We start from the raw sequence: 12622 nt of genomic DNA, 5'->3' as shown, positions 1-12622 counted from the left end.
TAACAAGAACACAGCTGAGATCAGAGCTTTGAGCAATGTGTTGCACCATCTTTCATTCTGCTTTGATTTAAAAAGAAGGACCTGGCTACATTAAGGTATAGTATCAGCTGCTAAAATAGTAGGCTGTCTGCATGAAAGAATATTAACTACAGACAAACAATGTACTAGGCTCCTACAATGCAAATGTACATCAAAAAGAAATTCAACGAGTGACAGCTGGGCATTTGTCTGTGCAATAGGGTGTGATTAATAAGGCAAGTTAAAAAGCATCACAGGACACGAATAGTATCGCACAAACTGCATCATATGAGCAGATGTAAAACATTTCTTTAGAAGACTGTAAATTAGTCTTTTTTATTGTTATTCCACCAGTTTCGCTATCTTGACAACTTTCTTTAGAATGGAAAGTGATAGCATAAAATATACTGCAAGGGGATTAACTAGAATTATTTTAAGTGGAGCCATTTATCTTTCCTATACTTCAACAGTGTTCTGCAGTTTTACACTGGGCTGTCTTTTCTGTTATACAGTACAGGTTTGCAGTGGCAATGGGTCTCACCCCTCAGAAACAGCTTTATTTGCACAGACATGGGTGATATCAATGTGTAGCAACTAAAATATCACTGAGACCTGGTACTTAAAGTGCCTTCCATTCCCAACCAACTAAGCTGACAAGGCCCCTCTGGAAATGGGAGAAATGGGAATGAAAGTTGATAATAAAAACAAACAAAATAAAAACAGATGGAAGTGCACATTCTCCTACACAGCATAATTACTTTAAATCAGGCCATACTGCAATTTGTAAAGAAGGTCTTCAATCTAATTGAAGTGTGGAGAAATCAAAGTAAAGTGGAACAAACACAGGCTACTGTTTCAGAGGGTGGGGAATCTCGGCTCTACAAAAGGGGCCTTTTCTGCAATAAAAAGTCTAGTCTTAAGAACAAACTGAAACTTTAATTCTTAACAGTTCAGCAGCTGAACGGGTAGGCCTATCTACTAGAACAGAATAAGCCATTTAAATCGCACGTTCTGGTTTCTATGGTTCCATCCAACGCATACATTTGATCAACTCGACAGTAATCTGTCCTGCAACTTGCATAACACAAAGATACAATGCATTCCATAGGTTTATCAAGTACAACACAAAAACACCATCTAGAAATCTTTCTTTTATGCAAAATCAACAACCATCCAATAACAGTTTCAGAGAAATGTGTCTGAGGACTCTGCTTGATTCATTTCCCTTAACAGCTAAAGCAACACCACTAGACAGACACTGGGTCTCACAGCATAATCCCCAAAGGTTTGTTGCATCAAACCCAGATGGAGTAATGATCAATATAAGCCTCAGAGAAATTCTGAAATTAGATTTTTTTTTAAATGGACTGGACAGACAGGCATCATGAAAATTCCTGGACATTTGTCTGGGATTATTTTGACTGAATTTAGCCACAGGTGACTGAAACATAATTTCCAGGAACCTTCAGCAAAATCTGAAAAAAAATAAAATAAATAAAAGGCGCCCACTTTAACTGGTATGGATCTATATGTGTCAATTGAGACTTAATGAGCCTTAGCTTTCACAATAGATTTTCAATTGGCACAAAAGTAATATTGCACAGGAATGGCCTTTTGGGTCTAGTGTTGGTGGCAGTAAATGTTAGCTGAGAAGACGTCACTAAAAGGCTTTCAATGAAAGGGCAGGAGGACAAACAGAGGGAACACAAGATGATGAAAAAGGAAGGCTGGACTCCGACGTCAACGACGGGCAACAATCTCTCTCACCAGCCTAAAAATAAATCAGTTTTTTTTTTTTTGTTTTTTTAAATGACTTGCCAAGAATTTTCCTTTCAATAACATCTGATAAAACACCTTGAATCAGAAATCTTGTTAAAAAGAAAGTGCATTGTTTCCAAGTTCAGTGACGAAGATGGAAGTCTAGTGCAACATAACAAACGGTGGGCACAAAAGAACCCTCAGATCAGCATCTATTGACAGTAACCACTCATCCAAACCGACACTTAGCTTACTTTCAAAACCAGACTACCTATTGACTTACATATCTATGCATTTCTCTTAACCCACGCAAAATGTATATGGCAACAGAGACTAACTGATACTGATGTAAAGATGAATTGTATTCAGGGCTGGAACCACAAACTCAAGTGTATACAGAACAGCTCTTGCCAAAAGTTTTGCATCACCGTATAGAATTAACTCATTTTATTTCATAAAGACGAACGAAACTTGCTAAATAATGTTACGTTAAACATTGAATTACTTTTTTTCCGTACACTTAACGAAAAACAGACTTTTTTTTTTTTTTTTTTTTTTTTTTTTAAAATCAGACATTTCAAAATCTAACATGAAATACTGTACTACAATTATGGCTTCCGCTAGACTTTAATTCCTCACTGCTGGATGAAGGCCCCCAAAATTCTTTCACAAAAGCCTGTCTGCTGCGTCTCTCATCCACGTTGCTCCGGCACGTTTCCTAATTTCTTGCCTTCCTGGAGGTCTTCTTCTTGGTCGCTTTATATCTCTTGGGATCTAGTCTAGTATCTCCTTGGTTCAGCGATGGTCTGTTCTTCTTGCTACATGTCCAGCCCACTGCCATTTCAGTTTTTTTGCTCTTACAATAACATTGCATACTTTTGTTTGCGCTCTTATCCATTCCATCCTCTTCCAGTCTCTTGTTGGATCCCTAAACTATTGATTACAATTTATGTTAAATATTTTATAAATGTTATTTTTTATTTTTATATTTTATATATATATATATATATATATATATATATATATATATATATATATATATATTTTTTGTGTCTCAATCCTAAAATTTTAGGTGACAGCTGTAGGTTTTATAGAATACAGCTGGACCGCTGTCCCCTGAACATGTGTTTACAATACTTTGACTGAACTATTTGTTTAAATCTATTCCTTAGGGGGTGATGTTTCCTTAGACATTTAAAAGGGGTAAAATTACTGCGTTATATAAAATAAAAAGTCTATTTTTTATACCATTGCTGCTTTCCTGTATTGAAAACACATTACAAACATGGGAAGACTTGAAAACTTGCTGTATCTTTTTACCAAACAAAGGAGTAAGGGTTTTACCTCAACTTTTTAAAGTACCTAATGCTAACCTTATGCTGCTTTCATAAAAAAAAAAAAAAAAGTCCTTCTATTCTACCCAACTTGCACCCTTGTGATTTAGTGTGTAGTACATCATGACCACGTTGACATGACACTGCATATGCACTAAAACAGCCAAGACAATGAAGACATATGTAGGATATATAGAAGATACTGTATATAGACAGCACCCTGATGGGACTGAGAAGATCCCGATTTTGAATACTGACACTGCCATTGGCTTAGTCTGGAACCTTTCACCTTTTTCACTTTGCCTTAATCCCTACCAAGCACACCCCACTTAAAGCAGCTGTCCTGAAAAATCCCCACTGGCACACACTGTGTTGCATAATACCAATGCTGGCTTGTAAACCCCATTATGAGGCAGGTTTGTTTAGGTACACAGATTCACGGTTTTCCTGACTCTGCTGCCAGAGAAAGGAGATTCCCTGCCTCTGTGTCACATGGCTCAAACTAGAGCAGTGGTTTTCAAACTTTTCATCTCAAGTACCAGTGTTTCCAGCAGGGACCACCAGGTGTACCAGTACCTATGTGCAATCTTAAATGACTTGTAAAGCCGAGACCTACCCCATTACAGCCATGTTGTTGTGTCTGTACTCACTTGTTTGTTGTCTCATTCTGCTGAATGGTTAATCTATGCAGTTTATGACAGCAATAAACTTGGCATGTTTATAGTTGAAATTTTTTTGCAAGTGTTGTGAATGGAATTGGTGACTGCACCTTTAATTGTGTCCAGTTGCAAAACAGCATGCTGCAGCTCCCATGCTCAGTGTTAGTGAAGTCCTGATCTGACAGCATGTTTCAGACAGCTCTATGACTACATTACCATTTATTTTTCAGTAATTGCAGTTTAAATTGCAGCGTGTTTGTTCTGCTATTTTTAATATTAAACACACCACAGCATTGCCATGTCATATTTTTTAGATATTTCATTACCACAATCTGACAGCTAAATTCAGTGAATGGCGTTTTTTTTTTTTTTTTTTTTTTTTTACTACAATCAAGTAAGCTGCAATACATTTAATTTTTAATACCCTTCATTTTTTTTTTCAGCAGTACTCGTCTGAATTAAGTCAAAAGTATTTCTATGCGTTCTGCTTTCACATTTGTTAAAATGGTCAGTTTGAGAAATAAACTTCCGTTTTCCCTGCAACAGCTGACCCTGCTTTAGTACAAAACTCTCGCTCATTACTGTTTTTCATTATGGTAATGTTAGTCTTAAAATGCCCATGCTTGCTTCTTTGGCTGCAGAGATTTTATCAGCTCATCACCTAACTGCAGAATCTGCTGTGTAATCAAATCATCCTTAAACTGCTGATGGTAAACAACGTAACCAAATCTATTATATTTGACATGCAAGATGCAACAGACGAAAAAAATCAGTTTGTGTTGACAAAACTTGACAAAAATAAAAATATAACATTAGTTAACTGGAGTTCACAAAGATAACTTTTTCAGTTTGGTACGGTAACCTTTTCACTTTCTTTTTTGTTTAATTGTTAAACTTTCTGCCTCATTACAGCCATTCATTAATTATTTTATTTATTTTAAGTTTCCAGGGCATTGTCATAATGGCACATGTGCAACACACAAACCTTAAGTGTATTTATTTTATTTTTTCACACTTCTTAAAAACAACTGTTCATTTTAAGCTACACTGTTACACAACAGTACTCGCACACGTTTGGTCACCATCACAACCGTTGCAAGAAACTGGCATTCCCGTATTCTGCAGGTTGTTTACAGCACCTCCCTGCACTTAGAAGCATTTGTATTCGATCAAATTGATGGATTACTCGTACCTCACCGTTCAAGACAGATAGGCAGAGTATGTGAGGGGATGGGGGACTTAGAGAGGGCCTGGAATCTCATCCCTACCCTTCACTTCCAGTAGACCAGGAGAAAGACTGACCAAATGGACACAACTGTGGACTGGAAGGACAGCTGTGTGCCATTGTGTTTTGGGAAGCACTGGTATGTAGTTGAGAAAAATAAAACCGGGAAGGTAGTATGGTGAGACTTGGGTTGAAACGCAATTTCAAACATATCAATTCAAAAGACGCTTGGACTAACCTCAGGCTGTAGTGGTCCTGGTCCAGTGGTCAACCCTGATTCATTCCATGACTGATTTAGAATCTAGCTCGAATTCATTGGAACTTGTGTTAAACAAAGTGAGATTACAGTACATTGATCATACAGTATGTGTGACACATAGTATGTGAGAACCCTCAGCTAATAATTAAAGTATAAAAAAAAAAACAGTAATGACTACAGACTGTGACAGTTCAAATTGTTTAGTTTAACAAGAATTGGAAGTTCCATTTGACGTTGCCATCCCTCCTTCCCTTCCCATCATTCACATAAAGAGAGAGCTTACCTATGGATTTTAGAAATGGAGTAAAACAGAATGGTTTGTAAAGCAAAATGAATCTGTGGAAATTAGGGTGGTTGTAAAGTGGAAGTAGCAGAAAACATTTTTTGGCCACAAAACAATTGTTATTGGATCAACACAAACACTATACCATATCAATAATCAAATGTTTAAACTATTGCTATGGCCAGTGATATAAATAATTGTGCTGCAAAAATGGGTAATATGGTAAAGAGAACCACAGAATACACATGTGAACTGATTTGGCAAGTCATTCTTTAAGTGTGTGGTGTTTATAAATCAGCAAGCCAATCAATAGTGGCATTTTTTTTCACAAATTGTGTTCTTTATCACTCTGATAAGTTTTAAAGTACAGAGATATTCAATAATCCAGACATATTCTGCTCTTCAGAGAGTGCAGTTTGCCTTTCCTCACATTCTTGTCCTTGGGGTTTTCACGGCACAGCAGTCTGGAGTGCAGTAATTAAGAAACAAGTACAAATCTCAGAGCGTGACGGAGGGAGGCTAGTGCTGACAGCTATGGTGAAGAAGGAGCATTGTGCCAGGCCACTGCTCCCACCACTTAGCATGGAAAAGCAACAATGCACAAGATAAGAAGGGCCTTCCCACTACCACAGAGCAACACTGCCATGGGGGAATTCGAGAAAGAATTGCTAATGGCAGGTAAGACTGCTTCTAAAAGAAAAAGCGTTGAACCCTATACAGTTTCTGTTCAGTTCTTTAGTTCTCCCAGGTTTTATAGCATTGCCTAAGAGGCTAACCAAGCTCTACAGTATTCATGAGTCAAGTAAGATTTAAAAGACAAGATTCAGAGATAAAAGTGACAAGTGTAAAAAAAAAAAAAAAAAAAAAAAAAAAAAAAAAAAAAAGCGGCAGGAATCTGGAATCCTCTGCTGTGTTGGATTTTTTTTCCTCAGGAACACAAACCGAATGAAGTTAAGAATCAGATTACACCTGAAATTAAAATGTATACCAAATAATAAGTGAACTTTAACTGCTGCTTTCACAAACCCAGAGATGCCAACACTTGAAAGTGAACAAAACAGCACCTGCCAAGCAAAATTAGGTATTTTTTTGTCAGGACGGTAAAATAGGGTCTGTGAAACTTAAATAAAAGTCAAATAAAGTTGAGGGAAAATATATATCTTTAGTATCAAGTGAAATCTACTTTTTCTTACCTGTGCACAAGGGCTGAAATAAATGTTGAACAGCATGTCTTTTCATTTAATGTTGATCTCAAATGCAACTCGTTTAGATCAGAAAGTCACTCCCTTTTAATTGTTAAAGGTCAAAAAAGAACTACGTACACTTTCAATGTTCTTGTTAATTTCTATTTTTGTGGCACCTTCCTTTCCCCTGTTTTTTGAGCTTTAGTAACAATAACAAATAATAACAACAAACAACAATAATAATAATAATAATAATAATAATAATAATTGAAACTACAAAAGCAGCCACACAAAATACCTTCAGTGCAGGCACACTCTTGAACTTGAGCTAGTCATCCACTAGTTTGGGCTTATTTGCAAAACTAAGAATTTAATATTGTAAATGTTTATTTTAAGCACAACGTTGACACGTTATGCTTCAATATGGCTTTCCAACACCTCCATAATTCACATAACTGGTACGCAGGTACTCATACGAACCAATAAAAAAATGCAGACTTAGTTATTTAACAGGAAAGCATTTATAATAAAGGCAGAGACAGTGCTCCTGGTTTGAAGGTGAGCTATGCTGTAATGTGTGGATTATTTCAGGTGAGTGGTGGTCTACAGGCTTTGTCAACAATGACCACAATCAATACACACCCCTACACGTCACTCGCTGCACAAGTGAAACAGAAAAGAAATATAGATGCTAACTTAATTTTGTTACCATTTTCTGCAATGTGAACTGTTGAACTGCATCACAACTGTTTAATTCACAGTAGTTTGTGGACCAACGAAATAGCACCTTGTCAAGACAGCCAATGAAACTGTGCCTTATTTATTCAATACGAACCTCACCAGCTTTAAAAAACGAAAGATTAAAAATAAATAAATAAATAAATAATAATAAATACAAAAATCACAGATCTTATTTGATCACATCAATAGCCCCGGGGGACTGAAGAAAAAGAGGAAAACCGCCAATTAGTGGAGATTTTTCTATAGTGCACATTTATCAAGGTCTTTACACTGAAATTTATACTGCACCTTTTTTGTGTGAATGCAGAATCAAACTTATTGTTAGAAAATGAGTAACACTTTTAATAAATGTAATATATGTAAATGTGTGTCTGTGCTGTTTTTTTTTCTTCCTTAAATGTCACTGGTCAGATGGCACTTGGCATCTGTCACTTTACGAACCACTGCCTTCCCATCACTTCTCTGCATGACTTGCACGACGCGCAAACGCACATGCAAGTGTTGTTAATGCAACAATCAATCATTCAAGATTCAGAGATGCTGTGATCTCCCCTGTTATATCCGTGTTTTCATTATCAAGTTTCACATTTCTCTGCGGTTCATTTTCTACTACGTCGTTTAAGCAGCAAAAGTCATTCAAAATGATCTAGACAAGATTCAGAACTGGGCAGACACATGGCAAATGACATTTAATATAGAGACATTTAATAGAGAAAAGTGTAAGGTACTGCACGCAGGAAATAAAAATGTACATTATAAATATCATATGGGAGATACTGAAATTGGAGAAGGAATCTATGAAAAAGACCTTTTTGTTGACTCAGAAATGTCTTCATCTAGACAATGTGGGGAAGCTATAAAAAAGGCTAACAAGATGCTCGGATACATTGTGAAAAGTGTTGAATTTAAATCAAGGGAAGTAATGTTAAAACTGTACAATGCACTAGTAAGACCTCATCTTGAATATTGTGTGCAGTTCTGGTCACCTCGCTATAAAAAAAATATTGCTGCTCTAGAAAGAGTGCAAAGAAGAGCGACCAGAATTATACCGGGCTTAAATGGCATGTCATATGCAGACAGGCTAAAAGAATTGAATCTGTTCAGTCTTGAACAAAGAAGACTACGTGGCGACCTAATTCAAGCATTCAAAATTCTAAAAGGTACTGACAGTGTCAACCCAAGCAACTTTTTCAGCCTGAAAAAAGAAACAAGGACCAGGGGTCACAAATGGAGTTTAGACAAAGGGGCATTCAGAACAGAAAATAGGAGGCACTTTTTTACACAGAGAATTGTGAGGGTCTTGAATCAACTCCCCAGTAATGTTGTTGAAGCTGACACCCTGGGATCCTTCAAGAAGCTGCTTGATGAGATTTTGGGATCAATAAGCTACTAACAACCAAACAAGCAAGATGGGCCGAATGGCCTCCTCTCGTTTGTAAACTTTCTTATGTTCTTAAGTTCGAATCTCTCCCCTGGGCTGAGAATTATGATATCCCCATTGGGAGTGTATGTTATGGCTGAGTTCAGTAGACTGCAAGTACACTTTGATGGTGCTGCTCTATAAGCGATACCCAATGGCCCATATAGTAAAACCACTTCCGAGCAGGAGCGAAAGGTCAGAAGCTCTCTCGTTCAAATCCTGATCTTCGCAGTTGCCAATCTTGGCTGGAGGCCCACACCAAGGTCTACACTAGCTTTTGTGCTTTTGTGGGCTGGGGAGGAAAATTGTCCTGATCACACTTCAGCAAACCCTACTGGTCAGGTGCCCCATGAGTTCAGATGAAAACTTCCCAGGCTGAGCTCTTTCCATTCGGGCTCAGCAGTTTCGTAGCATCGGGTACTTGAGGAGTTTTAAAAAGGGGAAATGGCTTCACAGTGGGATAGAAAGTCACCTGTTAATATCCAGTTCTTGCGATTGGGCATTTTTAATTGGGTCAAAACAAAAATCGGGTAATTTACAAATCGATAAAAAAATAAGTTAAAAAACATTTAACTAGTGAGTATAGCCACAAAAAAAGAAAAAAATACAGTACCTTGTGTTTTGACCCCAAACGGAGGCAAATAATGACTGATTCTTGAGAGTCGTTTAAAGTTCCGATCTAGAAACATTGGGGCTGGTCTAGTGAACCTGAAAAGAAAAACAAAAGGTACTTTACTGCATGGCAATATTTTGTCCAAAACAACGCTGTCATATTTCTTAGTTACTTTTAGTCAACTCTCTTTCGCTCTGCTTTACGGTACAGAGAGCGTACAGGCACATATTGAGACATGTACAAAACCAACACATTAGCACACAAGAGATCAGCTGACAAACTATGTACACTGTCATAGGTACATGATTGACGTCATCACACTGGCACTTTCCATCCATGGCATTGCATATTTTAGAGACTTCTTTTGAACTGTTCAGCTCTGCTGTAGGATTCTGCTCATGTGGCAAAGCAGAAAGTCTCCACAGAATGCCAAGACAACCCCTTCAAAGAAGTTCTTTAGAAGGTTTAGAACTGCTGTAGCAGTGCATCATCTCAATAGTATTGGAGCCAATATACTGCTGGTAATCAATACTGCTTAGGGAAAATTATTAAGTCAAGCAGACAGGCAGGCATTATCATTTTAGAATTTTAGTGTTTGAATTAATGGATGAAGCAATACAATTATTAGCCAGACAAACTGTTGTATAAAAACTATAAATGCAATATAAATATAGTATTCTGGCTCCAGGGGCGCAATATTTACATTATTGTGGATGGTGCTCTTCATATAGAAAATGTCTCAATTTTTTTTTTAATTTTTCAAAGTGCGTAATTTTACATACAGAGGCAGACATTCTGTTAGACTTAGAATGCTGTATGAAAAGACAGGATTGTAATTATGACCTATGACGGTAAAGGACAACTTAAAACATGTTCACTACCATATCTGAGGTGTGCTATGTTGCCCTAAACTGCGAAAGATCACTGTGGGACCTGCTCACTCAGGATGATTGTCTTAATTTACAAAGTGCAGTCTTAGCAGTGCCCTCTGAATCCACCCCCACCCCTCCAGACAGACAGGGCCCAAATTCCCTGAACCTGAATCACCCAAGAATGACATGCTTTAGGGCTGCTAGCACTTAAACCCTTTGATAAGTGATTTGGAGAGAGAAGTGGCTACCAGTCATTCTTGCCGTGCCCCCTCTGCTCTTTTGCAGTTTGGTCTGAGTCAGAGGTGTATAAACAGCTTGCTCAGCCCTGGGTAGAACATGTACAACACACTCTCAAACTCCTGGCCACGGAGGGACACACAACACACACACACAGATGCTTCCATCTGAAACTGAACTCTGAATGCTGCCCTGACCCAAGCTGAAACAGCCCTGCACTAAATCTGCGACAGAAGCAATTTCTTTCAGAAATGGAGACGGCTGGATGGCAAATTGTGATGCATGTGTCAGGGTAAACAGCAATTGTTTTTTATTACACCATCTCCCTGGACACACATACATCAACTGCTTTACACGCTGGCTTTAACTATAGATACTGAAACCAGACCAGTGAGGGACATATCGTTTGTTATGTTGTTTTACTGTAGTGTTGCATCAAACATGATGTTCTCTTTAACAGGCTTTTCCTGTAAATAACAGAGGGACTTTGTCAATGTCAGCCCAAATCTGAATTCCACACCCCTATGAATGAACCCCTACCATATAACAATGTTTCAACTTTGTCATAAAAAAAAAGGGAATAAAACAAAACAGAAAAAGGCAGACAGCGATGCCAGAAGTCCGCTAGCAAGCATTACAATTTTAAACCTGCATTTCAAACTCATCCCTTGGCCCCTTTGCCCAGTCTGGCAACCCTAGCCGGCAGCCTCATTGTGGAGCTCACTAAGACTCAGGATGGACAGATCCCAATTACGAGTGCTGAAAAGTTTAATGGTTCGAGACGAATGGTTTTCGTTGAATCTCGCTGTCTCCAAACTGGAACACGGTGAGGTTTAATGGAGCCTGAAGGTTGCCAATTACTGTCCCTGTTCTAAATTCTCTGAAAAGGTTACCTGTCAGTCAGGCTGTTTACCTGCACAGGCCACATTACACTTAGGTATTTCTCCCCTGGAAGGACAGTAGTACAGGGTTCAGCAGGTGTGGAGAGGATTACTCTAGTGCAGAGCAGTTCACACACTGGAAAACACATGGACTCCAAGCTTCTGCGCTACAGACTTTTCTCTGTCAAATTATATTCACATAATTTGTTTTAAACATATAGACCTCTAGCATGTAATGTGAATCAACCACACACTCACATTCTCAGCTAGGATGATTGCTCTGACCCCAGGTCCAGTGGTTTCTCACACGTTCACGTTGGAAGGCACCATGCTCTATATTTACAATTGTACAGATTTGTATGTTGCACCAAGCTGCACTGTATGCTTTGTCACTTCAATGGAGCTTGAAATAATATCCCCATCACTGAACCAACTGTGAACGCCTTCTAACCTGTCCTCTCTGCTAACTACTGTGCCAAACTGCCCCCAATATTGCCAGCTCTTCACATAATCCTACTGTTTTTGGAGGGGAGGTCGGCAAGCCTTTATTTTATCCATGGAGATAAATATTTTGTAATTAACCTTGAAGGGCTGCTTAGGAGACCAGGGACAGCAGCAGTACATAAAGGTCTCACAGCTTCAGGATCCAACTTGGAAAGGACCATTAAACAGCTGTGTGTGAAGCATGCCTCTGTGGGCTGCAGAGGCATTTACTTTGGAGTGGGGCTGATTTTTCCCATGTATAATACCGACAGCCCTCTGTATAAACAGGAGATACAATTACAGGTAATTTGTTCACAAATTGGTTTTGGGGGGAGAGGGGGGGTTAGGGTCTTACATTGTAGCTAAAAATTTTCTGCTGAAAGAATTTGGATTTGGTTCATTAAAATAATTGCAACATGCTTAAAACAGCAGTGTTAGCCATTTCTAAAAACCCTAAGAAACCGGTGTAAGCCAGGCCTCTAAATCATCCTCCAAAGAACCAGAGCAAATGTGCCAAAACAAAGTACCATTAATTAAAAGGGCAAAACCTTTTTTCTTAGTGGGGGCGAGATCAAACATATAAAATTCTACGCAACCTGACAAGGTTCTGTCTGCCATAAAACTGCTATCTCTCACTGGGGGCGATAATATTTTT

At 38.3% G+C, this 12622-nt stretch overlaps 1 protein-coding gene across 5 annotated transcripts in view; it reads right to left on the bottom strand.

The window, feature by feature from the left end:
- The window catches only part of LOC121326896 (CMP-N-acetylneuraminate-beta-1,4-galactoside alpha-2,3-sialyltransferase-like), a 90073-nt gene that overhangs the window by 39127 nt on the left and 38324 nt on the right, over nt 1-12622 (bottom strand). For all 5 annotated transcript variants that reach the window (XM_041270526.1, XM_041270528.1, XM_041270529.1 and 2 more), the window contains one exon: nt 9495-9589. In XM_041270526.1, coding sequence (XP_041126460.1) covers nt 9495-9589 — 95 coding nt within the window. The remainder of the gene's footprint in view (nt 1-9494; nt 9590-12622) is intronic.

The sequence above is a fragment of the Polyodon spathula genome, chromosome 14, assembly GCF_017654505.1.
Source record: "Polyodon spathula isolate WHYD16114869_AA chromosome 14, ASM1765450v1, whole genome shotgun sequence".
Taxonomy (NCBI): domain Eukaryota; kingdom Metazoa; phylum Chordata; class Actinopteri; order Acipenseriformes; family Polyodontidae; genus Polyodon; species Polyodon spathula.
Note: the sequence above shows the minus strand (reverse complement) of the source record. Positions and strands in the feature narration are given on the sequence as shown.